The following is a 27,545-nucleotide window of genomic DNA, read 5'->3' on the forward strand; positions in this document are numbered from 1 at the left end:
AAAATAATGAGCGGCAAAAAGAAATGAAAATCATAATGAAAAAGCTGGTTGTCAATATTATCTTTAATAAAATGCTTAATTTGGGTGTTAATATTCGCAAGACCTGGGCTACATCGAAGATTCTCTGGCAGTGAATTCCAAATCCAGGAAGCACTAATTGCAGGAGATCTCTGACCAGGCTTGATTCGAAACTGTGCAATTTGAAGTTTGCGCGTAGAAGAGGCACGTGTAGGATAAGTAGGACATTCATCAATGGAACAAACGTGTCAGCATATTTACAGTATACATTACATGCTTATGACCACACAGTGCCAGTTGGTGAAAGGTTTGAAAATAAAAATTCTAACTTAAATGTAGCATAAATTCCACACTCTTAACCAGTTTCATTGATCCTAAAAGTGATTTTGCCGATGATAAAGATTTATAAAAGTTTCCTAACCTTTACGCACCCCTGAATAGAAATTTTTCTACCCAAAAGTTCTAAGTTTGTCCTTACACGCACACTATCACTTGTGTCATTGCTGTATCGCTCTGGTTACATTGCCTAAGGACACGATCTGGATAGACCTATAAGGATTTTAGCTTATTTTCGACGGCATCTTCATTGAACAAAATCGATCAGGTTTTCTTTGCCCGTACAGAACTTGAAGCTAACGAATGCACTTTTTAGCTTTTTTTAATTGACTGTAGTAAACATCTCGTTATAGGTAATTCAGGTGAAGATGCAATAGCCGACTACCCTCGGCAAGCAACAAGATTTTCAAACAGCGGAGACTCCTACAATGAATCAAGATTTTCGAGCAAATCTATCAGTCAAGCGGGAACTTCTGGTACGCAGAAGCAAGAGTATCATAGACAGAGTGGCAACACTTGCATGCCTTTTGTTCCATGGTCGTCTCGGTAGACTATTGGCTTTTCATATTAAAATGAGCTTCAAAGGTGTTAAACTTTTTGGATGGTTTGTTTGTGGTTGATAATTACACGAGATTATGCGAAACATACGACGAGATGGCATCGTACTGCCAGTCGCGTAGCAACCATAGTTACTTTGTGAGCTCTCAGGCCAGAAACACTGCTTCACGCCAATCAAAACATAACACGCCAGCAGTTTCATAAACATGTCCTTTCTTGACGCACGTGTAAAAGACGGTATGACTGACAGTAAGCCATTGAGTAAAACCAGACAGTATCGATAAAAGACTTTCAATTTGGTTCAAACACACTCATTATATATTCATAAAAATATGAGAGAAAATTTTTAAAACGGTAAAACCCACTTTCCTGAAGCTCAAAACATTCCCGTTTTTGCCAGCACATCAATTCCGATCAGCACCACACGACAACAACAACACAAACTTTGTCGAACATACTTTCGCTTAACAATTGGTGAAAATCCGAAAATTACCGAAGGGTGCATGGTCGGCACTCTTCGGAAAAGAGAGCCAAGAGCTTCGTGAGGCGAGGCAAACATGGATTGCTTACGTAACCGCTTCACGCCTTAAACAATAGGTGTTGCCACTCTGTGTATCTTACTCTGTGGTTGAAGCAAGTTGGGCACGTTACAGACAAAGCCGCCGCCGACCCTGACGTCACATCTACCGAGTGTGACGTTTTCTTTTCCTACAGCAGCAAGGACAAAGACTGGGTGATTCAAACAGCAGAGAGATTGGAAAGAGAGTGTGGTATAGAGTGCAGTTACGACTCAAAGGATTTTATCGGTGGCAAAGCCATCACAACCAACATCATGAACTGCATCAAAATGAGCCGTAAGACTGTTCTGGTGTTATCTCCCGACTTTCTGCGCAGTCCATGGTGTGGATATGAAATGCAGATAGTTCTCAGAGAGCATCTTTTCAGAGAACAGAAAGTTGTAATTCCAGTGCTGCTTCATGATTGTATCATTCCCGATTTCATATCCCATTTGACATATCTTGAAGTTCAAGACCTACAGTTCTGGGAGAAATTTCTCGAAATACTGAAAACAGGTGTGTGGCTCTCTCTCTCTCTCTCTCTCTCTCTCTCTCTCTCTCTCTCTCTATATATATATATATATATATATATATATATATATATATATATATATATATATATATAACAAACTGTAGGAATTCAGGTGATCCCCAGTGGAGCGTGGAGTGGGGTGAAGATAGAAGAAACTTGGATTGACACACACTATCACACCTGGTTGTTAGGTTCCAAACGTATTTATTATACCTCAAACACAAAGTTTCGCTCTAAATTTAGAGCTTCTTCAGGTGTTTTCTACAGAAAAAGTACGAATGAAAATTACAATGGTTGAATTGTATAGGAAAACGAGCAATGTGGAGTTACAAGTATCTGAAAATCTGTAAATGTACATAAATGACAGGAGAGAGACTAACCTCGAGGTTGTGAGTACGGCCAAAACTGTCTGGACCTACACCGAGAGCTGGAAATTGGCGCGCTGAAGTCCAGGGGGTCCCTTTAAATATTCAAAAGCTGGTATGTCACACGGCGGGGGCGCTGTTAAAGGCTATGTAAATTTTGGGCGAATATTGAGGCCAGCTGGAGACAGTGTGTCAAGTTTTTTGATCCATTGTGATTCTAAATGTTTGCGTAGCTTGTCATCCTGTTTATTGACTTGTATGATGCCAATTATTGAAATATCACTGATACTGTGTTGATCAGAATTAAAATGTATGGCGACCGGAGTATCTTTTTTATGACGCACTGAGGAGAGGTGGTTATTGAAACGAAGTCTGAGAGATGTTTTAGTTTCCCCGACATATTGTTTATGGCAGCGTTGGCATGTGAGGAGGTATACGACGTTTTTGCTGTTGCAGCTGATGGCATTTCTGATTGTGTATGTTTTCTTGTGACCGTGCTTTGGAACTGTGATGTATTGAGGGTGTATTTGCAAATGTTGCAACCCCTCGTAGATTGACATTTGGTGAAACCGGGGCTGGATTCACCGGCGTTGTTAATACTCGAGCGGACAAGGAGGTCTGTGAGGTTAACATTGCGTCGATATGATATAATTGGCATATTAGGGATGGCTTCTTTACATCTCGATGACTTATGGAGTGTTGGGAGGTTCGAGGACATGATGAATTTCAAGTTAGGGTGACGGGGATTATATGTCGAGACTAGGGGGATTCGACAGTCTCCCTGTTTGTTTTTGTACTGAAGGAGAGTCGGTCTGGGGATTGATTTCGCTGTATTTATTTGTTCTTTGACGAGGTTGTGAGGGTAACCCCGTTCAATCAGCGATTGTTGTAGAATGTTGAGGCATATATATATATATATATATATATATATATATATATATATATATATATATATATATATATATATATATATATATATATATATATATATATATATATATATATATATATATATATATACACACACAGACAAAATGTATACAATGTGCCCTCCCGGTTATCACCATAATGGCTTTATGGCAACCTCTGCACTAATTGGGCACAGAGAGTACGGTTACACATTGTTGAGGATTGAAAATATGGACTCACCAGAGTGCTCTAACGGCAATACGTACCATGAGCGAAGCATAGTGCCAACAGTGAACGCCCCTAATTATATTACGCAAGAGGCTGCCCAACAATCTCAGAGTGCTCTAACTACTATTAAAGCAGTGAGCGACAGACACGAAATGTATACAATGTGCCCTCCCGGTTATCACCATAATGGCTTTATGGCAACCTCTGAACTTGGGCACAGAGAGTACTGTTACACATTGTTGAGGATTGAAAATATGGAAAATATGGATATATATATATATATATATATATATATATATATATATATATATATATATATATATATATATATATATAACACAACACATATTTGTATTACAATATATATGCTAGTTAAACTTTTTTACGCTTTCACCTAACATTATTTTGATGATTTGCATAGTTAGCAATAACATTTACAAAGATTGTTCTTCGGACGTGCCTCTGGTCAAGTACCTTAACATCACAACTTATCTGGTCAATTAGCGTAACAACATGCTCTGGTACTATTTTCCATTTCAGATAACACCGAAAATGAAACGCTTTCAGAACTGTTTTCATTTGGTCACGAAGCCGGTACGTTCTGATTTCATATCGTTTAATTTGTTTTGCTTTTGCTTTCTCCGTTCATGAGTCACAAACTATCACAGGATGTCTGAAATGTCTTCATGTCAGACTTATTCAATCGAAAATGATATATGCATATATACATTTTAGAGGTCGTTTCATATTTTTAATTAAAGTATAAAAATATATTGTGTTAAAAATCATTGTGACATGTTTCAATCGACTTCATGTTTGATATTTTGGCCAAAATTTAAAAAAAATGTGTGTTTCTGTGACATGCATCCAAAAATTTGGGTAAGTAGGTCGGGGGAATTTTTTTAATTTTTATTTTTGTTTGCAGAGACCCAGAGAATACGGCACAATTAAGGGAGTTTACTCGAAAGATTTTGATAATGCGAAAAAGTATCTAGGGTCTCGGGATTCTGGGGTAGGTCGGGTTACAGCAAACACAAATATTGTTCGTTTGGCCTTAGGAGTTATGCAGTAATTTAGTGGGTTTTTTAAATCTCAGTAGTGCATACTACCAGTTTCAAATGGTCAGTACTGCGCATGTTCTGTAAATTATTGACTTGAATAAGAGAGAAATTAATAAAGAAGGCAGTTCAACCAGTACTCCTTGTCTTCTAATGATCTTTATTTTAAAAATACCGACGTTTCGGCAACACACAAGTTGCCTTCTTCAGGACAAAAGCTGACAAAGAAAAATGAGAACAAATAAAAGTAAAAATCGGGCTGGTAAAAAGTAAACTGAGAGTAAGAAACGAAATAAAATGAGAATTACAATACTTATGAAAACTGGAATTACAGTGAGTGAAAAAACTACAACTACAGTTGTAAGGAACGAAATTAAAAACCAGTAGTGATAAAAAAAACAGTGAAAAGCGCTATGACTAAAAATTAGATCAATAAGCCTTTTGAAACAAGCAGGGTGGTTGAAACAAAGTTACAATGGAATGAAACTGACCTGGGTATGGATAGTGGAACTATACCAGCTAAAGTGGAGGATCGGAATGAACAAGTTCATGGTGACGGGACTCCTAAGACGGAAAAAAATAGTCTGAACTAAGGGGTCCCCTAAGTGGTTGGAAAAGGTGAAGAGTTGAAACGCGGGAAAGTAGCTTTATCCTTCTCTTTGGTTAATGCCTTTGGTTGTGAGTGTGTCAATTTCTACAATGTATTTTTGTTCACATAGTCTTCTTTTTCGGGTATTTGTGGTGTGTACTTTGTGTAAACCACTAGCTTGGAAGTGTGATGAACTGTGGTCGAGTTGATTGAAATGTTCTGAGATTGGGGTGGGTTTACGACTGCGGATTGTGAATATGTGTTCGTAAATTCGTCTTTTGAGTTCTCTTTTCGTCTCCCCAATGTATTGTTTTGAACATTTTTGGCAGGTGATAATGTAAATGAAGTTACGGGTGTTGCATGAGATTTTGCCGATGATGTTGTGGGTTTTACCTGTTGTAGAGCTGGTGATAGTGTTGGTTTCTGTAATGAATCGGCATTGATTACAGTTGCTGCAGCGTTTAGTTTCACCTGTTGTGGGCTGATGTGATAATTTTTTGAGGTCTGCCTTTGAGAATTTTTCTAAGATTTGGAGGTTGTCTGAAGGCTGTGATAGGTACTTCCGGAATGGCTTTGTTTATTTCTTTGTCATAAGTTGAAGTGTCTGAACAGATACGTCGATAACGGAGAGTTTGGCTCCAAATGACTGAATTGTGCGTGTGTTTAGGATGGCAGGATGTTGGCCAGAGATAGGGATGTTTATCTGTGGGTTTACAGTAGATCGAAGTATGAATAGAGTTGTTTTGTATCGACATATCATTATCTAGGAAAGCAAAGTGTTTGGAGCTATGTCTATGGTAAATTTGATGGTTGGGTGTATTTCATTGCAGTGTTGGTGGAATTTCAAGAGAGCAGAGAGGCAATGGATCCAGATAAAACTGACGTCGTCAATAAATCTACGCCATTGTGTGGGCTGGAGGGGTGTGTTATTAAGGATCGTATTTTCAATTTTGCCAATCACGATACGATAAAGCTAATTTCCCGCGTTTCAACTCGTCACCTTTTCCAACCACTTAGGGGACCCCTTAGTTCAGACTATTTTTTTCCGTCTTAGGAGTCCCTTCACCATGAACTTGCTCATTCCGATCCTCCACTTCAGCTGGTATAGTTCCACTCTCCGCACCCAGGTCACTTTCATTCCATTGTAACTTTGTTTCAACCACCCTGCTTGTTTCAAAAGGCTTATTGATCTTTAATTTTTAGTCATAGCGCTTTTCACTGTTTTTTTTATCACTACTGATTTTTAATTTCCTTCCTTACAACTGTAGCTGTGGTTTTTCACTCACTGTAATTCCAGTTTTCATAAGTATTGTAATTCTCATTTTATTTCGTTTTTACTCTGTTTACTTTTTACCAGCCCTGTTTTTACTTTTGTTTGTGCTCATTTTTATTTGTCAGCTTTTGCCCTGAAGAAGGCAACTTGTGTGTTGCCGAAACATCGGTATTTTTTAAATAAAGACCATTAGAAGACAAGGAGTACTGGTTGAACTGCCTTCTTTATTAATTTATCTATGCCATGATCCTGATGTGTTCCCGCACTCTACGTGTTGTTTCTATGGTTGTAGTTGGACTGACTCTTTTTAGAACACTCTCCCTAAGAGAGAAAGTTTGGTTTGTTTGTTTGATTGTTTTTTGGAGGGGGTTTTTGCTGTCTCTGACTCATTTAACATGACATCGTCATATTCTAAGAAATTAAATATGTGAAACAGTTAACGTCACCCATGAAGGTATCTGACAAAGGCTGTTTTATTTCAGACAAATTTAATGGCAAGACTATTGCTCGATTCTCGTCTAACCTGGATTCTTCAGACGTCTACAACACGATGTCTTCAAGAGGAATAAGGGTAACTTCACATTTTCGTGATGAATATTCTAAATCATAAAGTTTCAGATATGTTGGTGGTGCCAATTTTATCACCGGAGGTTTATTTCACATACCGTTCTTTATTTGGCCTATGGTCTGTTAAATATCAGGATACAGTGGACCGAATATTGAGCTTTAAGGAATAGACATCGACGTTAAAAAGTCGAATTTCTCCCTGACACTTGCATTTTACACTTCAGCAAGCTGTTGTGTTTTCTACACAAACGTTCAGCCACCACAAGCCAGTAGGTTATAAGATACAAAAGTGAATTTTCAATTTAAAATTTTCAATGCTGTCAAGCAGAAGCAAAGATTTGAAAGACAACTGGTTGCTTACCATTGCAGGTCACCAAAGAAGACATCGATGGTGCTTTTGAGACCCTACGTGAAACTACTCTATACCGCTGTTGTTATTGCTGTTTTCAATCCCTGACTCTGGTGATATTGCGTATCATTGCAATTGTGGGGATAATGTTGTATATCCTCGGTCAAACGGTGTTTTACCTGGGTATTCTATCAGAAGGCGTCCTTCCCTGGGCTACTGGCATTGAGAGCGACCCTACAAGTTTCGTGGTTTATTGTCTCGGAATTGTCCTTGAGATCATGCTGATCGCATCTTTTTTCGTGGTAAGGCCTGTTCTAATCAGTATAAAATAATTAATTTTGGGGTCAGCAACGTATACGTCGGTGACGAATTACTATTGAATCGCATCAGTACATGTAAATATGAATGCATTCACCACATAAATAGTGCGTGCACGCAGACAGTCAGGCAGATAGACGGACATGCGTATACGTACATACGCGAAAACGTGCGTCCTACATAGAATATGATTGCATTGAGTTGCACAGAGGCACCAGCCATTTGATTTTGTTTAGAGGTAAATGTTCTATGCTCACGTATATTGAACACACCCAGCGGCCCCATCCCCTTAATTTTAAAAAAAGGCATCTGCAAACTTCAAAAGTTCCAACTGCCACCTTTTTGCCACTTTTGGTTTTGTCTTTCCATCGGCAGGCTCATAGAACCAACTGACTGATACTCCTCGCCCGCCCGCTAGAAGGGCCTTCGCCCCGAAACGATTTGCTGGGCAAACTCGCTGCTTTTGTCCATGGCCTGCAATAACGTCGCAGGCTGTGAAAGAGTATATGCATTTCAATGCATCTCACTGACTCCAACAAAACTGGCTTAGCGATTAGCAATATCTCCGACTCTTCTGTCACATTGCTAGGCAATTGTTAAAGTCAAAATGTAATCATTGAATTGAAGATACCCACAACACGATGAAAACTGATAATTGCATAGTGCCAAATGTGAAAACAGATTCTGAGTATTTATGTGTTGTACACCACTTCCTATCTTCTTATTCAGTCGAATTTTACTTGTTCAATAACAAAGTACATAAATCCATAGTATCAACTGCCGCCGATGCCATACAATATTATATTTTATTGCCTGAATACATGGGTTTAGGGGCCGAGAGCAGGTGACAATTTGCCCGACGCCAGGAGGGCAAATTGTCTCCTGCTGCGAGGGCACATAAACCCATGTATTCGGGCAATAATATTTTTATTACATGCCTCTTCACAATGCTATATAACATTTAGTTACATGCAGGGCATTTCCAAACAATTTCACCATTATAGACCAGCATCAAACAGATTTTAACGCAAGTCCAAATAGCAGTGCGCGCATGGATATTTTACATCTAGCGTTAAGCCTCTACTTTGACATCGAAAACATCGAAAGGCTTCACTGGCCCTCCTGGCGTCGGGCAAATTGTCTCCTGCTGCGAGGGCACATAAACCATGTATTCGGGCAATAATATTTTTATTACATGCCTCTTCACAATGCTATATAACATTTAGTTACATGCAGGGCATTTCCAAACAATTTCACCATTATAGACCAGCATCAAACAGATTTTAACGCAAGTCCAAATAGCAGTGCGCGCATGGATATTTTACATCTAGCGTTAAGCCTCTACTTTGACATCGAAAACATCGAAAGGCTTCACTGGCCCTCCTGGCGTCGGGCAAATTGTCTCCTGCTGCGAGGGCACATAAACCATGTATTCGGGCAATAATATTTTTATTACATGCCTCTTCACAATGCTATATAACATTTAGTTACATGCAGGGCATTTCCAAACAATTTCACCATTATAGACCAGCATCAAACAGATTTTAACGCAAGTCCAAATAGCAGTGCGCGCATGGATATTTTACATCTAGCGTTAAGCCTCTACTTTGACATCGAAAACATCGAAAGGCTTCACTGGCCCGGGTAACCATGGAAACCGGTCAGTACATCGTTCACCGACCCGCTAACATCCCGGATTTTCCTATTCAAATCAATGCACTGATTTGCAGTCACCTCGAGGCATGTAATAAAGCGCCTGAATGTCAACTTTAAATCTTCACTTTTAAAGGTAGCTTGCGCGTCGAAAATGAGTGAATTATACTTTCGCTCTGATTTCCTCAAGCAAACTTTTCACCATTCTCTTCCAAAATCAAGATTATAAATTTGTCGTCAACATGCTAATTTGGTGGTACAAGAGAAACAAGTTACGTAATATTTACCGATGTTTGGAATTCAAAATGGCCGCTATCCCTGTGTTATCTCTATGGAGGAAAATAAAATTCCCGATTTTCACAAAACTAAACCAGTAAAAAACCTTTTTTACTCCATTAGCTTCAAAATAAGCCCTCCCAAGTTGTAGGCTAAAAGAATATTGTATAAGTTTTTAGAGTCCGAATATCTGTCACCGAAGTGCATTCTGCTTTGAGGCACAATAGTTGTAGGCCCTACCCGTTAATAATTTCTGTGAAACAAATGCGTTTTTCTCCTTCTTCGTCACTCCATAGTATGTGAAGAACAAAGTATTAAGCTTTGATAGCAATAGAACAAACTGCACAACGTGCAACTTTGTTATTAGCAAAGGGACTCTACTCTGCACAAAAATTCATATGTCAACAATGGCATTTTACTCTGGGCAGACAGTCCATGTAGCCGATAATGACATGCTAATTAGATGCATGTGTACGGAGTTACAAGTTGGCCTTGCCGGAGTTCCAGTATATATGTGTCAAGTATCAACTAAAGTTACACCATTACACAGTAGAAGCAAGATTGTTGTTACACCTATATTACTACCTTACCTACGTCTGATTAACCCGGCCTCTGAACGAAGTTGCGTACTAAGTTATGAACTTAGATGGGACTGGTTGAGAGCGTCCTACACATTCCAATGTGTACATGGGGGGACTTACATATAGTTACAGATTTACTCTAAGGGAACTATGCGGGGGCCTGTACCAAGTTGCGTACTTACTTAGTTACAGAGTTAGGCTACGGGACCTATGCCGGGGCCTGTACCAAGTTGCGTACTTACTTAGTTACAAAGTTAGCCTTGGGGAAATGCGCGGGGGCCTGTATGAAGTTGCGTACTTACTTAGTTACAGAGTTAGGCTATGGGAACTACGCGGGGGCCTGTATCAAGTTGCGTACTTACTTAGTTACAGAGTTAGGGTATGGGAACTACGCGGGGGCCTGTATCAAGTTGCATACTTACTTAGTTACAGACTTAGGTTGGGTGAACTACGCGGGGGCCTGTATCAAGTTGCGTACTTACTTAGTTACAGACTTAGGCTGGGTGAACTACGCGGGGGCCTGTATCAAGTTGCGTACTTACTTAGTTACAAAGTAAGGCTATGGGAACTACGCGGGGGCCCTAAACCAAGTTGTGTACTTACATAGTTACAGAGTTAGGCTGATAGAAGTATGCAGGGGCCTGTACCAAGTTGGGTAGTTACATAGTTACAGAGTTAGGCAGGGGGAACTATGCAGGGGCCTGCATCAAGTTGCGTACTTACATAGTTACAGACTTAGGCTGGAGGAACTATGCGGGGGCCGGTACCAAGTTGCGTACTTACTTAGTTACAAAGTTAGGCTATGGGAACTACGTGGGGGCCTGGATCAAGTTGTGTACTTACATACTTACAGAGTTGGGCTATGGGAAGAATGCGGGGACCCAGTACCAAGTTCATACAGGCCGCCGCGTAGTTCCCCCAGCCTAACTCTGTAGCTAAGTAAGTACGCCACTTGATACAGGCCCCCGCGTATTGATACAGGCTCCCGCGTAGTTGGCCCAGCCTAACTCTGTAACTAAGTAAGTACGCAACTTCATACAGGCCCCCGCGTAGTTCCCAAAGCCTAACTCTGTAACTAAGTAAGTACGCAACTTGATACAGGCCCCCGCGTAGTTGGCCCAGCCTAACTCTGTAACTAAGTAAGTACGCAACTTGATACAGGCCCCCCGCCTAGTTCCCCTAGCCTAACTCTGTAACTAAGTAAGTACGCAACTTGATACAAGCCCCCGCCTAGTTCCCCAAGCTTAACTCTGTAACTAAGTAAGTACGCAACTTGATACAGGCCCCCGCGCACTTCCCCCAGCCTAATTCTGTAACTAAGTAAGTATGCAACTTGATACAGACCCCTGCGCAGTTCCCCAAGCCTAACTCTGTAACTAAGTAAGTACGCAACTTGATACAGGCCCCCGTGCAGTTCCCCAAGGCTAACTCTGTAACTAAGTAAGTACGCAACTTGATACAGGCCCCCGCGTAGTTCCACCAGCCTAACTCTGTAACTAAGTAAGTACGCAACTTGATACAGGCCCCCGCGTAGTTCCCCCAGCCTAACTCTGTAACTAAGTAAGTACGCAACTTGATACAGGCCCCCGCGCATTTCCCCAAGGCTAACTCTGTAACTAAGTAAGTACGCAACTTGATACAGGCCCCCGCGTAGTTCCACCAGCCTAACTCTGTAACTAAGTAAGTACGCAACTTGATACAGGCCCCCATGTAGTTGGCCCAGCCTAACTCCGTAACTAAGTAAGTACGCAACTTGATACAGGCCCCCGCGTAGTTGGCCCAGCCTAACTCTGTAACTAAGTAAGTACGCAACTTTATACAGACCCCCGCGTAGTTCCCCAAGCCTAACTCTGTAACTAAGTAAGTACGCAACTTGATACAAGCCCCAGCCTAGTTCCCCAAGCCTAACTCTGTAACTAAGTAAGTACGCAACTTCATACAGGCCCCCGCGCAGTTCCCCAAGCCTAACTCTGTAACTAAGTAAGTACGCAACTTGATACAGGCCCCCGCGCGGTTCCCCAAGCCTAACTCTGTAACTAAGTAAGTACGCAACTTGATACAGGCCCCCGCGTAGTTGGCCCAGCCTAACTCTGTAACTAAGTAAGTACGCAACTTGATACAGGCCCCCGCGCAGTTGGCCCAGCCTAACTCTGTAACTAAGTAAGTATGCAACTTGATACAGGCCCCCGTGTAGTTCCCCAAGCCTAACTCTGTAACTAAGTAAGTACGCAACTTGATACAGGTCCCCGCGTAGTTCCCATAGCCTGACTCTGTAACTAAGTAAGTACGCAACTTGATACAGGCCCCCGCGCGGTTCCCCAAGGCTAACTCTGTAACTAAGTAAGTACGCAACTTGATACAGGCCCCCGCGTAGTTCCCCAAGCCTAACTCTGTAACTAAGTAAGTACGCAACTTGATACAGGCCCCCGCGTAGTTGGCCCAAGCCTAACTCTGTAACTAAGTAAGTACGCAACTTGATACAGGCCCCTGTGTAGTTGGCCCAGCCTAACTCTGTAACTAAGTAAGTATGCAACTTGATACAGGCCCCCGCGTAGTTGGCCCAGCCTAACTCTGTAACTAAGTAAGTACGCAACTTGATACAGGCCCCCGCGTAGTTGGCCCAAGCCTAACTCTGTAACTTAGTAAGTACGCAACTTGATACAGGCCCCCGCCTAGTTCCCCAAGCTTAATTCTGTAACTAAGTAAGTACGCAACTTGATACAGGCCCCCGCGCACTTCCCCCAGCCTAATTCTGTAACTAAGTAAGTACGCAACTTGATACAGGCCCCCGCGCATTTCCCCAAGGCTAACTCTGTAACTAAGTAAGTACGCAACTTGATACAGGCCCCGCGTAGTTGGCCCAGCCTAACTCTGTAACTAAGTAAGTACGCAACTTGATACAGGCCCCCGCGCGGTTCCCCAAGGCTAACTCTGTAACTAAGTAAGTACGCAACTTGATACAGGCCCCCGCGTAGTTGGCCCAAGCCTAACTCTGTAACTTAGTAAGTACGCAACTTGATACAGGCCCCCGCCTAGTTCCCCAAGCTTAACTCTGTAACTAAGTAAGTACGCAACTTGATACAGGCCCCCGCGCACTTCCCCCAGCCTAATTCTGTAACTAAGTAAGTACGCAACTTGATACAGGCCCCCGCGTAGTTCCCCAAGCCTAACTCTGTAACTAAGTAAGTACGCAACTTGATACAGGCCCCCGCGCGGTTCCCCAAGGCTAACTCTGTAACTAAGTAAGTACGCAACTTGATACAGGCCCCCGCGTAGTTCCCCAAGCCTAACTCTGTAACTAAGTAAGTACGCAACTTGATACAGGCCCCCCGCGCACTTCCCCCAGCCTAACTCTGTAACTAAGTAAGTACGCAACTTGATACAGGCCCCCGCGTAGTTCCCCAGCCTAACTCTGTAACTAAGTAAGTACGCAACTAGATACATGCCCCCGCCTAGTTCCCCAAGCCTAACTCTGTAACTAAGTAAGTACGCAACTTGATACAGGCCCCCGCGCACTTCCCCCAGCCTAACTCTGTAACTAAGTAAGTACGCAACTTGATACAGGCCCCCGCGCACTTCCCCCAGCCTAACTCTGTAACTTAGTAAGTACGCAACTTCATACAGGCCCCAGTGTAGTTCACCAAGCCTAACTCTGTAACTAAGTAAGTACACAACTTCATACAGGCACTCGCGTTGTTCCCTCTGCCTAACTCTGTAACTAAGTAAGTACGCAACTTGATACAGGCCCCCGCGTAGTTCCCTCTGCCTAACTCTGTAACTATATAAGTACGCAACTTGATACAGGCCCCCCGCATACTTCCCGAGCCTAACTCTGTAACTAAGTAAGTACGCAACTTGATACAGGCCCCCGCGTAGTTGGCCCAGCCTAACTCTGTAACTAAGTAAGTACGCAACTTGATACAGGCCCCCGCGCGGTTCCCCAAGGCTAACTCTGTAACATGATACAAGCCCCCGCGTAGCCCCCTCAGAGTTCCCCATGTTCGTGTGCCCCTATATTCGTGTAGGCTACAGTCTACCCCCTCCCCCATTACCATATTTGCCCTGAACTCATTAGCATAATTTTCGTGTACCCCTATATTCGTGTCGGCTACATGGACTATCTACCCATTTTACATTAGAATAATCACGATCATACACATCCATAATCCAACACACTAGGTCAAAATTCGTAATACATTATCAATTGTAATAAACATAGACACAAAACAGCACATAACAGACAGTAAAGCACTGGTACACACAACAAAGTCAAATTTATGAAAGAAAGATATATGGACCTCTGGCCGAAAGGCCAAGAATTGATGTCCGGTGTTTCGAAAACAACATGCATTTTGTCATTACTCGAGGTGTAGTAGAAGAAAGTTTGTTTTACAAACAGACACGTACATCAAAAGTTGAAGCTCCATCAGATTTTACATGTAACGAAATATATTTTCACTACTTTGGTTATTGCCTCACAGGTCCAGTAGGCAGAATTTGTGATGATTTTGTCCTATTATTATCATAAAAAATAATTATGAATATTAATAAATGAATATTAAAACTTTTTTACACACAATGTCGTCTAGTTTGTGTAGATGCCATCTGGAAACTCCATCGTTTTGATAATTATGATTATGAATAAATTATGATTATGATTAATAAAGTCATATTTTACACATTGTAATGTGCTTATGTGAACAACCCTCTGGAAACCCTCATAAAGTTTCACAATCTATGCCAAAATATACAAGTGACACCATTGCCCAGGTTTAGTCTACGGCGAGAGTTACCATTGCCCAGTTTCAGTCTACGGCGAGAGTTACTACACAGTGTATATAATGAGAAGGTAGCCAGCTCCACTCGACAGTAAACTGACATACCTATGAATTACCTCCGTTTTCTTCACTTCTGCATGTTGATTCTCAAAATTTCTCCCGGTGTTGGCAAGTCCATAAATCAGCCATCAAATCTACCTAGTTTTGGCCACTTAGACGGAAAATTTGTGAAGTTTGGGGCTGCGAAAAGGTATATATCGCCTATGAAATGATGCTGCCTTAGCGGAATCGACAGCATCCGGGATCTTTTAGGGCCGTTTGCGAAATTTGAATGTAGCCGCCAAGCGGGGCCGAGGGCGGAGCCATGATTTAACGTTATTAGATATGCTGACATAATTGATCGTACGGCCAATGAACGCTCGTGACCTTTTTTACACATGAAAGTTACACTTACACTGTACGATTACTTCATGGTCTGTCCAAGGATGGAGGTGCCTCAAGTCAACGGTCCAAGCTATGTATGTGTGATTACAAACGGATGACGGGTTGCAGATGCGTTTGTTTATGATAGATTGACATTGTGAAAATATGTCAAGTTCAGCGACTTGGCGAGGAGACCTCAAAACAGCGTACGTACGTACGCAGTCACCTTCCAATTGAACTTGTGATTTTCAGAGATTTACAATGAAAATACAGGCAGCGTTGACTGTCGTCTATTTTGCTGCCCAACAAAATATTAAAAACACAGTCACGGACGTGTTTTACAGACAAAGCACAGACAATGTACCTTGAAATCGATATCTTTTTTATTGAAAAGGCGTACGCGTGCTGGCGTTACGAGGACCTGTTACTTTTTTATGAATATGCTAGACAAATATATCCATGTCTAGCAAAAAATACTGAGAAAAAGTAAAATTTTAATAATATTATCAATAGTTTTATTACAGAGCTTCCGTTAACGCAAAATCCTGCGTATTTCAAGCATGTTATTACTTTGAAGTACGCAAAGTAAAATGACGTCTGCGTAATCCGATACGCATTAAAAAGCGCAGTCTCTGTAACAAAGACATGAGCACACGTAGTTTCCCTTCAATGTGAAGTTTATCCAGGACTATAAAATAAATTGTTTGCAGATAAAAATGTTCTTAATTTAGTAATATTAATATTTTGTCCTACATCCTGTCAATCACGTTTTCCTTCAAGTCTGTACCAATAAAAATGTAACAAGTTCAATAGAGTTCGTCGTTATTGCAAAAAAAAAATGGTTTTTTTTCGCTGCGCCCAATGCATACTTGTAAACCCTGAAGATCTCCTAGTCGAATATCAAGTTTAAGTTAATGCTACGCAAACTTAAAAATAATAGTTTTATGCCGGTCTGCAAACTTATTCCAGATTATTGCAAAATTGGCCATAATTGCAGCCGTGATTCCAGTCTCATCTGTCACGTGTGAGCGCGTGGGTTCAGTACCCAAAACAGGATTACAAAATCGAAACGTAGCTGTCTAAGTGACAATGCCTGATCTAAATGATCTGATGGTGATAACCATGGAAGGCCCGAGACTAAGTGAATTTGACTTCAGAGCAGCGATGATTGGTCAAGGAGCGAAGGCAATAGTGGGAAGTTGTAGTCTAAATAATTAGGCCTAGTAAGAAATGAAAATCGTCGGCAGAAAATAGAACAGAACAAATTGTGAAACTAATATCAAAGAAAAAACATTGTCACTGATGTTGTTTATTGAACACTTTATTCATTGACTTTTGAACCGGTTTTCGATATCGCGTAGACAGCGGTTATATATAGGTACTTACATGTAGTCATGTTGTACGCATTTTTGGTACATTTTACGCAAATAGAAAAACAATTTGCGGACAGCCTTACGCAGATTTGGAAATCCTAACCGAAGCTCTGCACTTTTATCACACTCAGAAACTGAAGCGAGGACTTTCTGTCTTCGGGAAAAACAATTGACGCTACACACGGATGCAGCAGGGTCTATGGAAAAAACACTAAAATTTTGAAACGAGAACGGGCAAGAAAATGTCAGCACGTTTGTAAGCCTAGAAGTGTTTGTCGTGTTCCTTGCTATTCAAGGTATTTGTGGGTACGGTGTGCACATGGCGGAGGTTCTTCGGGAATAGGTAGATACCGAAACCTAGCTGTGATATCGCAGCGGCGAACGCGTTCAAATCGAAGGTCACCGCCACGGTCAAATATCACAGCTAGTGGAAACATTTAATTGCTACGGATTAGTCGCTGATGTGTTTGGCGGAAGAGGGGCAGAGGAGTCGGTCACAGTTGATGACGGTGTGCTCACTGTCGTCGGAATTTCATCTGGACGTTTGTAATGGACGTACGTGATGACGGTGTCATCAAATAATATGGATAAGGTGTATATAATGCTGGCAAACACGATCGCAGCAATCTATTGAGCTGCCTACTGCGGTGTTTGTTCAGTTGATGCTGTCCCCGTTTCGCTGAAGCTACCACCTCCATTGATCGCATACCCAGTAAGCTGCTTTGGAGCAACCTTACAACTGCTATAAAGTTCGAAAAACACATCGTCCCACTAGAGAAATGAAACTCATTCCACGTTTTGATGTTGATCAGACACATGTACATTCGGGTCAACTGATGAGAGGTCTAATCAAAGGTCACGAGCGTTCATTGGCCGTACGATCAATTATGTCAGCATATCTAATAACGTTAAATCATGGCTCCGCCCTCGGCCCCGCTTGGCGGCTACATTCAAACTTCGCAAACGGCCCTAAAAGATCCCGGATGCTGTCGATTCCGCTAAGGCAGCATCATTTCATAGGCGATATATACCTTCTCGCAGCCCCAAACTTCACAAATTTTCCGTCTAAGTGGCCAAAACTAGGTAGATTTGATGGCTGATTTATGGACTTGCCAACACCGGGAGAAATTTTGAGAATCAACATGCAGAAGTGAAGAAAACGAGGTAATTCATAGGTATGTCAGTTTACTGTCGAGTGGAGCTGGCTACCTTCTCATTATATACACTGTGTAGTAACTCTCGCCGTAGACTGAACCTGGGCAATGGTAACTCTCGCCGTAGACTAAACCTGGGCAATGGTGTCACTTGTATATTTTGGCATAGATTGTGAAACTTTATGAGGGTTTCCAGAGGGTTGTTCACATAAGCACATTACAATGTGTAAAATATGACTTTATTAATCATAATCATAATTTATTCATAATCATAATTATCAAAACAATGGAGTTTCCAGATGGCATCTACACAAACTAGACGACATTGTGTGTAAAAAAGTTTTAATATTCTGTAACATTCATATTAATAATTTATTAATATTCATAATTATTTTTTATGATAATAATAGGACAAAATCATCACAAATTATGCCTACTGGACCTGTGATTGCCTAGCCTTACTGCAGAACACATAGGGTTGTTTCCAACTTTTATTGCATGCATGAAAGTTTCCAACACCCTGGTAGAAATATTAATTTTGCCGTTCCCGATTCAGTGACCCTAATAACGAAAATAGTGTGACCAACTGTCTCACGTACCTTTACGCGATGATTGTGACTTCGAAATCATTATTTTATCCCGAATACGTTCGTTACAGGTGAGAAGGATGGGACACAAGGCTGAAAGAGCTGTGAACTACGACCTTCTCAGTTACGATATAATCATGGGATACATGAGAGCCAGTCGTTGTTCGGAGAAAAGGGTATCCTTTACCATTATCTTCATTGAGAATGTATTGTTGTGTTAATATTTGATAGTTGATACTCGGTCATCACTAATTTCATTCTTCCTTCTATGGGTGAAAGAGGCCATGTTTACTCATGTGACGTCAGTAAGAATGTATGATATTGGCGGCATATTTGTTTTCAAGTTGCAATGAGAGTGAAAGTCATTTATTGGACATCACAGACAAATGTGACGGCACTGCTTTTATAGCTTGTCAAGAAAAGAACGTCTTATTTAATGCTACATTACCATATTAATTTGGATTTGGTTATTCACCATTCAAGTAACAGCAGGTGGTACCGGTTAATCGTTTGCTCAGCTAAGAAGTCAGTTTTAGTGCCCGAAGAGAAAACATACTGATAGCCTGGTCAAAAAGTGATACTTAAGCTTGTTAGAACAGACAGGACATTATGACGTAATTTCCGGTATCCCGACAAGAAACATATTGACAGCCTGGTCGATCGCACGCCGCCCTGGAAGATATCCCAGAATCCACCACTTCATCTTCGCTTCAAAAATGACGGCCATCTAGCGATACCGCGGTAAAGACGCTAAATTTTCAAACTAATTTTAAGAGCCATTATGTATTTTCTAGTAAACTCATTTTCACGCCTACGACATTTTATTGCCTGATGTACAAGGCAGTGGTATTTTTTTACGAATTTTCATTGGTTCTACACATGAATTTTTTAATCGAAAAATTTATGCTTTGTAAAGTTTGGTCAAACATCCAATGTAATCACTTTTCCCCGGACGTTTTTTGATGAAAGTCATATGGTCAACCCGGTCAATGTAGTATCATTCGACTCTTAATGATACGAAATGTGTCAAACTGTCATCCGACCCCTAGCGACCCCTAGCGTTTTCACGTAATAGGGGCTTTCTCTCTGTCTACTTTTAGCGATTTTCTAAAATGTGGACGCCTTATGTAAACATAGCCAGGCCGCTAGGCCTGCAGCTGGGTGCCGGGGCAGCAGGTCACCTCGACCCCTGTCCGTTTCGACCCAAGTAATTCACACCCTCTTGTCGTTGTTTGTGGTCAAATCAATGCCGGTGCCTTAGTCACTTCGATCTCAGTCACTTTTCATGTTACATGTACCTGACAACGTTTTACTGAGTACATTATGCAACTTGTTTCTGTGAGAAAAACTGCTCGCGGCTGGCTTCGCTACAGCAATCCACGGGACTGTGAACAATCTGATACTTGTGGGAGGCCTGGGGTACCCCGGCCCCATTGTCATTTACTGACTAGGGCCCTAGGGAACGTGTCATACTGAAGTGGGGATGGATAAAGCATGTCATTTACTGATTTTTGGAAATAAGGCATTCGTCATTATCGCAATTGCTTGCCATATGCGGCAAGATTGGATGAGCGAGGCCGATCCGCTCGCCTTGGTGTCTTGACGCCAAATGAGCCTATTTCCGGTTTAGGCGTTGGCCTTAGGGAGCGTTCAGTTATTATGGCCGGGGATGGGCCGGCAAAATCCAGGGGGGGTCACCTCAAATTTGAAAACTGCAAAGGGGGGTCATGTATTTTTCAAACAGCTCAGAGGGGGGGGGGGTCACTTAATTTTCATAAGTATCCGTCCCGTCAAAAAGCAGTTTCAGTGTTCAGAAATTTTCTGGGAGATAAAAATGATTCGTTGCATGATTTCATTCTCTGAAGTTATTCACCTGTAAATCTGAACAAAAGTATAAATATCTGTCACATGAACATCTTGACTTGACAACTCTGAGGCTTGTCTTATTGTAAATCAAGCTCACTGCACTGAGGGCCATGAACAATTCCTATTACTTACATATTAGAGATATAGCAAGTTTGTCAGGGAAAATTATTTAACAGTTACCTGTACTGAGACTACTAGTACCATGAAAAGTGAAATTATACTTTTAGGTTAAATTACAATATCATAATTGTTGTCCACATCTGAACTTTTAAATACCCTATTTGAATCAAGTACATTTGTATCAATTATCAAACACCTATAAAAGCACAAATTAATTTAGTTTAGCATTGTAAAAAAATTATTCTTAGTTTTCTCATAGACTCCAATGTATAGTGAATCAACATTTCGGTGAAATTCCAAAATCCAATTTCTTGCACACATATCAACCTTTAACCATCCTAGGCTAACTAAGTACTTTAAAATGAATTATCAAATGTCTATAAATACACAGATTTTGATAGTTTTGTATTGGAAAAAAATTATTCATTTTCCTCATAGACTCCTATGTACAGTGAATCTACATTTTGGTATAATTCCAAAATCCAATTTTTGGCGAACACATCCATTTGTTACCACCCTAATCTAATCAAGTACATTGACATCAATAATCGAGAGTACATAAATACATGGGTTTACCTATTTTTGTATTGGAAAAAAATATTCATACTTTCCTCATAGACTCCAATGTATAGTGGATGAACATTTTTGGTGAAATTCTAAGGTCAAACTTTTTGTCCACATGCCAGTTGTAACAACCATATTTCATTTAAGTACATTCATGTAAATTATCAAATATCTATAAATGCACAGATATAGTTTTGCATTGAATAAGTATTACATAGATTTCTCATACATGTATGAGAAAATATATGTATACCATGTATGGTGAATCAACATTATCAACAGCTGATTTTTAATTAAATCCAAATATCAAAATTTTGTACACACACGCTTGCAAAAAAAATTGCGATCCTCCAGTAATTTCTGTCCAACCCCTTTAAAGGGTAATTTCAAAATTATAGCATGTCAGAAGTGGAAATCTGAGCTTTAACACCTTTTGAGTTTGTAAGGAAGGTCATTTGAAAAAATCTAAGCTCTTTTTTGGGGGGATTCTATTGCTCCATATCTTTACTCAAGCAATGCGAGGGGGGTCATGAATTTTTTGTCATCGTGAAAGGGGGGGGTCATCAAGTTTTTGGTACAATGGGTAGGGGGGGTTCACTTATTTTGACTGATGCGCAGGAAGAATTTGCCGGCCCACCCCCGGCCATAATAACTGAACGCTCCCTTACAGCAATGCATTATAGGATATCTTCCAGGGCGGCGTGGGTCGATCGGTCGAAAAGTTATATCGGTCAAAACAGACTTGAAGACGTAATTTCCGGTATCAATTAAAAAACAGCTAGTGAGACGTCTGCAGTAACAAACACAAGAACTTTGGTATAAAACCTAGCAACGGCCATGCCAGCTACTCAAATCTCAGACGGAGACTCTGCATAAGTAAACGATTTAGTTAGAAGGCTTTAGGAGGGTACATTTATTCTTCTTGCTGTTCCGATTGTTCAATTAAGTCAATAAGTGATCGGAAGTTTACAAATCACGAAATTAAATAGTGTCGTTGTCATTCTTCGTGCTTTAACCATATCAGCGGTATTGAACATATAGATTTTTTATTTATTTATTTATTTACTTATTTGCCTGTCATTTAACTGGTAGAGTCAAAGACCATTATGGAAAATATTATATTAGAAACGCAGCAGTATCCTATATTGTAACGATATCAGTTTTCATGATAAAGAATTGAGGAAATCAGCTAAATCAAGATCTGTTTCCTACACACCTGAGTTTTTGAGAGTTATTTATGCTGTTTTAAAGAAGTAACCCAATCTCCGATACACATTTAATCAATTTAATATTTTTGACCAAAATTCATTCAATTGACAAAAGCATAACAGAAAGTTAAAAAAAAAAGTTAAACATCAGAACTTACGCACAATTAACATTGTACATAACAATGTTTACGTTCATTATATCTGATCGAAGAATCAGTGCAATAAAAAATAACGTGCAATTTCGATGTGACGCTTTTCTTAACATTTGTTTAGCTTCATGTGGTTTATTTCAAATCCTCAAAGTGCTTGGTAAGTATGAGCAAGTAGCTCGGTCTCACATTTCTCTCGTTTTCGATTGAGAATACGGTTTATGGGCTGATGACGCAACAAAGTGAAATCAGCAACGCCATCGCTCAGTGAAAGCTACATTTTTCAACCTTAATAACCTTTCAAATTCTTGTACAAATACCATAGGATACCATGGAGAGATTCTTGAAAGCCAAACAAACGAGAGGAAAGGTATGTTTCTGTCGAGGTCATCAACTTTATTTGTTATTAAGTATTGAATTTTGTTAGAATGCGCTTATTGCAAGTGCGTCGGTGTGCGTAAGATGGTTCTTTCGTAGTCCTGTCAAGCTTTCTTTAAATCGTATTATACAGTCTTTTTATCGCAAAGAAGTATGAACAATGTTCAGTATTACAAACTCTGAACCGAGGATTGACTTCAAGGAGTGTACAGAGAAAATCATTTCACAATGATTACTATGGTCATTTTAGCTAGACATCGGTACACATCCACTTGTATTTATCTGAACTTTCGTACCCGAGCACCAATCGTATTGTAAAATGCTAAACATAAAACAACTTACATTAAATTTTCAGTTTTCGAAGTCTAATGTTACTTCAATTGAAGACAGTGCTGCAAATCAGCATGATACCAGTGAATCAGAAATCACGCCCTTGCTTGATACCACAGATCTGGAATCGGGAAATAAAGTAAGGGAACTTTTTCCTAAATGTGTGTGTGTGTTAATTCGGAGAACGTGGTGATATATACCAACTCCAAGCGTTTGTTTAAAGATGCACTCCCATTTGGTTACATTTTTAAAACACATTTTTTTAATGCCAACGGTCGATATTCGACGTGGTGACTGCGCGCGGATCGCGAGATATCGATAAAAACATGTCATTTCCCGAGCGTATTTTTCACATCCCGAAGTTTTACGATCGTTTCTGATTATGACGCGGAATCCCCCGAAGGTTTGTTGTTGTGCTGATTGACGATATTCTAGGGAGTCCATAATAAGTTCGAACGACGCAATTTTACCTCCCACTGCGAAGACTTTATATACAGCATTATGCCTTTACCACAGGTCAGTTTTTGAAAACTTCTTCTTAGCTTTTGTCGTTTTCATTATTCTAAATCAGTTGTATTATATTTTTAACCAATACCACATAAACATCAGTTTTTACGTGTTAAATATTAGCCGCCTCCGATGACTACATTTTGTCGTCTGCCACACAGTACGCGTGGTTCGCCGCGCGCGTGGTATGCGTCAATGCATACCAGGCGGTGGCTGCTATGTATCAACCGCACGTAACTGGGCTAGTCACCTATGCGAATTCTGGTGGAATCAGCAAAAATTGTTTTTCGTTTTATCACCAAGTCAGAAAGACTCAGCTTTCTCCCACAGGGCATGACTGATCACCGAGGCAAGTGTATACTGTGGCGTACAGCAGCGTCAGTGTAGACTCGTACTCCATAGCTTAGTTGACAATGGCCCAGTGCCGAACGTTCGATGTTCGGAAGCTGAATTTAGGTGGGCCACCGGAATTCAAACTTTTACTTTTTTGAAGACATGTTTTTATCGATATCTCGCGATCCGCGTGCAATCGCCACGTCAAATATCGACCGTTGGCACTAAAAAAATGTGTTTTAAAAATGTTACAAAGTGGGAGTGCCACTTTAACAGCGTAGATTTGTCAGCATTGATAATGTGCAGTTTTTCTGATATACAAAGATTACATCGCGTGCTTATGTTTGAGTAACTTGATGCTTTGTCAATAATTGACCACGAATGAGACAAAGAAACCAGGTCTTTGACATTTCGTGGTCAATTATTGATAAATATATATATGTATATATGTGTATATATATATATATATATATATATATATATATATATATGTATATACACACACACACGCACACACACACACACATACACACACACACATATATATATATATATATATATATATATATATATATATATATATATATATATATATATATATATATATGACTGAGCTACGAATCAGTTCAGCTTGTTTTGACGTACATTGACGTATGCTGTCCTGTTGGCCGTTTTCTTCCCCGAAAGAGACCTCAGATTTTACACTGTATATTCTCCCGAATAAGTTGTTTTAAAGGAACTGTAAATACTTAACAATATAACGTTTTTTATATGTCCGGTTCCCCAGTGTTGTGTAGCGTGAAAATATTTTGTATAAACTATATATTGCATACACTAATGCGGAACCTGTTGTAGCTCGATGCTAAAAGCAGAGCGTTGTAAATAATAACATAAATTACTTCAAGTAATTATATCTGTTACTAAAGTTTCATGCATCCTGCAGTTTATTGATTGACTGATTGATTGAGGATTGCTAGATGCATGAATCTGAGGTAACAGATATGATTTAAGGCATATAGGACATACATGATGACAAGTAAATAATATGTCGTATAATATGTGTAGGGTTCAAATTTCGGATAAATCTATTTTCTATATTCTAATAATACCAACAGATGCAATTTCAAACAGATGCAAAATCTCTATGTGTTTCCGGGATTTATTCGTCACTTGGTTCGTTCTATTTTCTAGGAAACAGCGCGAATGGCCATTGCTGAGATTTGTGGTGACTACGTACGGAAAGTCAATCAACAGAAGCTACGCAACCCTGTCAGAGGACAGCGCCACACACGACAAGGACTGTGTCTCTGTCAATATGTGGAATCCGAAAAGTTCAAGGAGTTGGTGTGATGTGTTTGAGAGCTACTGTGACAATCGAAGATGACACATCGACGGTTTCTCAGAATAAGATTTCAATGCAAATATATGACATACTATCCACAGACTATTGAATGCTAAGGATACAGTCTTCATTCATTTCTCTTTAAGAAAATTCGAACTATGCTTTGAACAATATCATTCTAGATATTTAAGTTTGAACTTTTATCACAGATGCTAAAGTTAAATGTAAACACAATGACTAAAATGCCCCGCGATGTTAGAACCCATGATCTTGAAGACGTCAATTATGAGACAACTTTAAACCTGTACATGACTTGAAACGATGCGTTTATATTCTATTTTTAAGTCTGTGAAAACGAGGAAGCCGGAGCGTTTTGGTATCCTTGCTAGGCATCGTACATGCAGAAACCATAGATTAATTTTGCGTAGCCTAACTCCGTCTACCGTGGCTAAACGGTTTGTTGTGCACAGCAAATAGTCATCGTTTGACTAGGCCGTTGAGGGCACTGCAGTGTAAGGTAAAGATTTCAATGTGAGGTAAAAATAAGGAATTCCTCTAATATAATAGTGGTAAAACATCGGGTTGAAATGTGTATGTGTCGGCAACAAGTGTTTTTGTGGATCCTTACTTGAATGCAAAACATATCGCATGGATCATAGAAAGTTTAAGGGGACGACATAAAGTGTACAGGCTGCATTGAAAAATAGTGGTGTTTCTTTTTTTGTTGTGTTTGTTCCTTTTTTTTAATGGCCAAAAAGTATTCCTAAAACATCCTTTCCAGATAGCAGAACACAACAGAAGGTTATCTTGCGGAGAAAATGACGGTAGCGGGGTGGCCCCACTGAAGTCATGCGTCTGCTCAACGTTACCATTGCAAATTATGAAACAGACCGATCTTTAAAGGGCCATTATTTGTAACTTTTGACCATTTTTTACCTCGGAAAATTCCATGTTGGAGGCTCATATTCGTTGGCACCAAAATTTTGCTTTACGAAGGAAACAAACATGATTAGTGATGTTATAGCCACATAAAACTGCTAATTTTTGTTCAAACGTGTTGCCCTTCCGAGCTCGTTTGTTGATGTCTGGCATGCTCAGCGTGCTGGGGAGAACGCAGATATGGTGACGCCGCGATCACGCCAGATGTACAAGTTCACGTTTATTGCCGGATCAAAACAACATTGCGTCGTGGATTGCCAGACATCTGGCTACGCAACGTGCTCGGACAATGGACTACGACGTAAGTACCGGGCATAAGTAATGAATATTTATTTTGAAATTGCTGTAAATAGCTCGCGCAGGTGCAGAAGAATGCCTACGTTGCAATTCGCGTGTCAACAGTTTGTATTTTCTGTCCGGACAAAATTGAAATTTTCGTTGTAAAATCACATGTTATTTAGTTGTAGGGCACGTAATGTTTCCGAATAATATGCGAGTCTCTGTTATTTGGCAGGCTATTCAACATGAGCCAGTGATCATTTCATTCAAAAATAACGGAAAAATCGCCAGAAGATACAGCTAATGGATCTTTAACTTATCAAGACCAAAGTTGTAAATTATTCTAAACGGGATTTTCCTCTGTCCTTTCTTTGCTCCCGTCACTCAAGTTAAAGGGTCTTACTAACTGTCGAACAAGACGGCACAATCAAATTTGGTGCAGGGATGTCAAAAATTGCAAGCCTTCGGTGTTTGCAGTTACTGTATTTGTAAAATTGCCATAAAATGAAGAATAGTCACAGTTTCTCCATGTATCTGTCTCAATTGCTGTATTTATCTTCTACAACATTGTCGAACGCTCAACAGTGATCATCAATTTACTTCTACAAAGACTCTTCCAAGCTCTGTTTATGAAATACAGCTCATTTCCTGCAAAACTCAAAGAAAAAAATCGTCAGGTATAACCTGTCGCGGCTTATTTCAGTAATACATAAAGCTGAGAGAAATCACTTTCATTTCGTTCCTTCTAAACTTAACTTTTTGCTAAACTAAGTCACGCCTCGAGTAATCGATTCTTTCCTTCAAGTATCGTTGCAAAACAGGAACGCGTAGCTTGGTAGCGTGCAATCAAAGCCCTAAGAACATTTCACATGATGGAAATATTGCACGCCTGACCATGATTGATTTAAGTTAATATCTAAAAACTCAAAACAATCAACAGGAAGGGTCAAGCCACAGACATGCCAATCATTCATACACAGCAAATACTTCAAAGCCAAGTTCAAGAAAATCAACTACTGTGTACTATACGTTGAAGGAAAATTACCGT

The 27,545-nt window shown here is 40.2% G+C and overlaps 2 protein-coding genes across 2 annotated transcripts in view; both read left to right on the forward strand.

The window, feature by feature from the left end:
• The window catches only part of LOC139140501 (uncharacterized), a 172,617-nt gene that overhangs the window by 126,883 nt on the left and 18,189 nt on the right, over window positions 1-27,545 (forward strand). The window lies entirely within an intron of this gene.
• Window positions 1,269-26,174, forward strand: LOC139140499 (uncharacterized). Its single transcript, XM_070709806.1, has 9 exons — window positions 1,269-1,985; window positions 4,044-4,097; window positions 6,906-6,994; window positions 7,360-7,641; window positions 18,554-18,658; window positions 22,514-22,549; window positions 22,715-22,759; window positions 23,123-23,236; window positions 25,129-26,174. The coding sequence occupies exons 1-9, from the start codon at window positions 1,745-1,747 to the stop codon at window positions 25,285-25,287; spliced, it is 1,125 nt and encodes a 374-aa protein (XP_070565907.1). The 5' UTR covers window positions 1,269-1,744; the 3' UTR covers window positions 25,288-26,174.

The sequence above is a fragment of the Ptychodera flava genome, chromosome 9, assembly GCF_041260155.1.
Source record: "Ptychodera flava strain L36383 chromosome 9, AS_Pfla_20210202, whole genome shotgun sequence".
In the NCBI taxonomy this organism is placed as follows: Eukaryota; Metazoa; Hemichordata; class Enteropneusta; family Ptychoderidae; genus Ptychodera; species Ptychodera flava.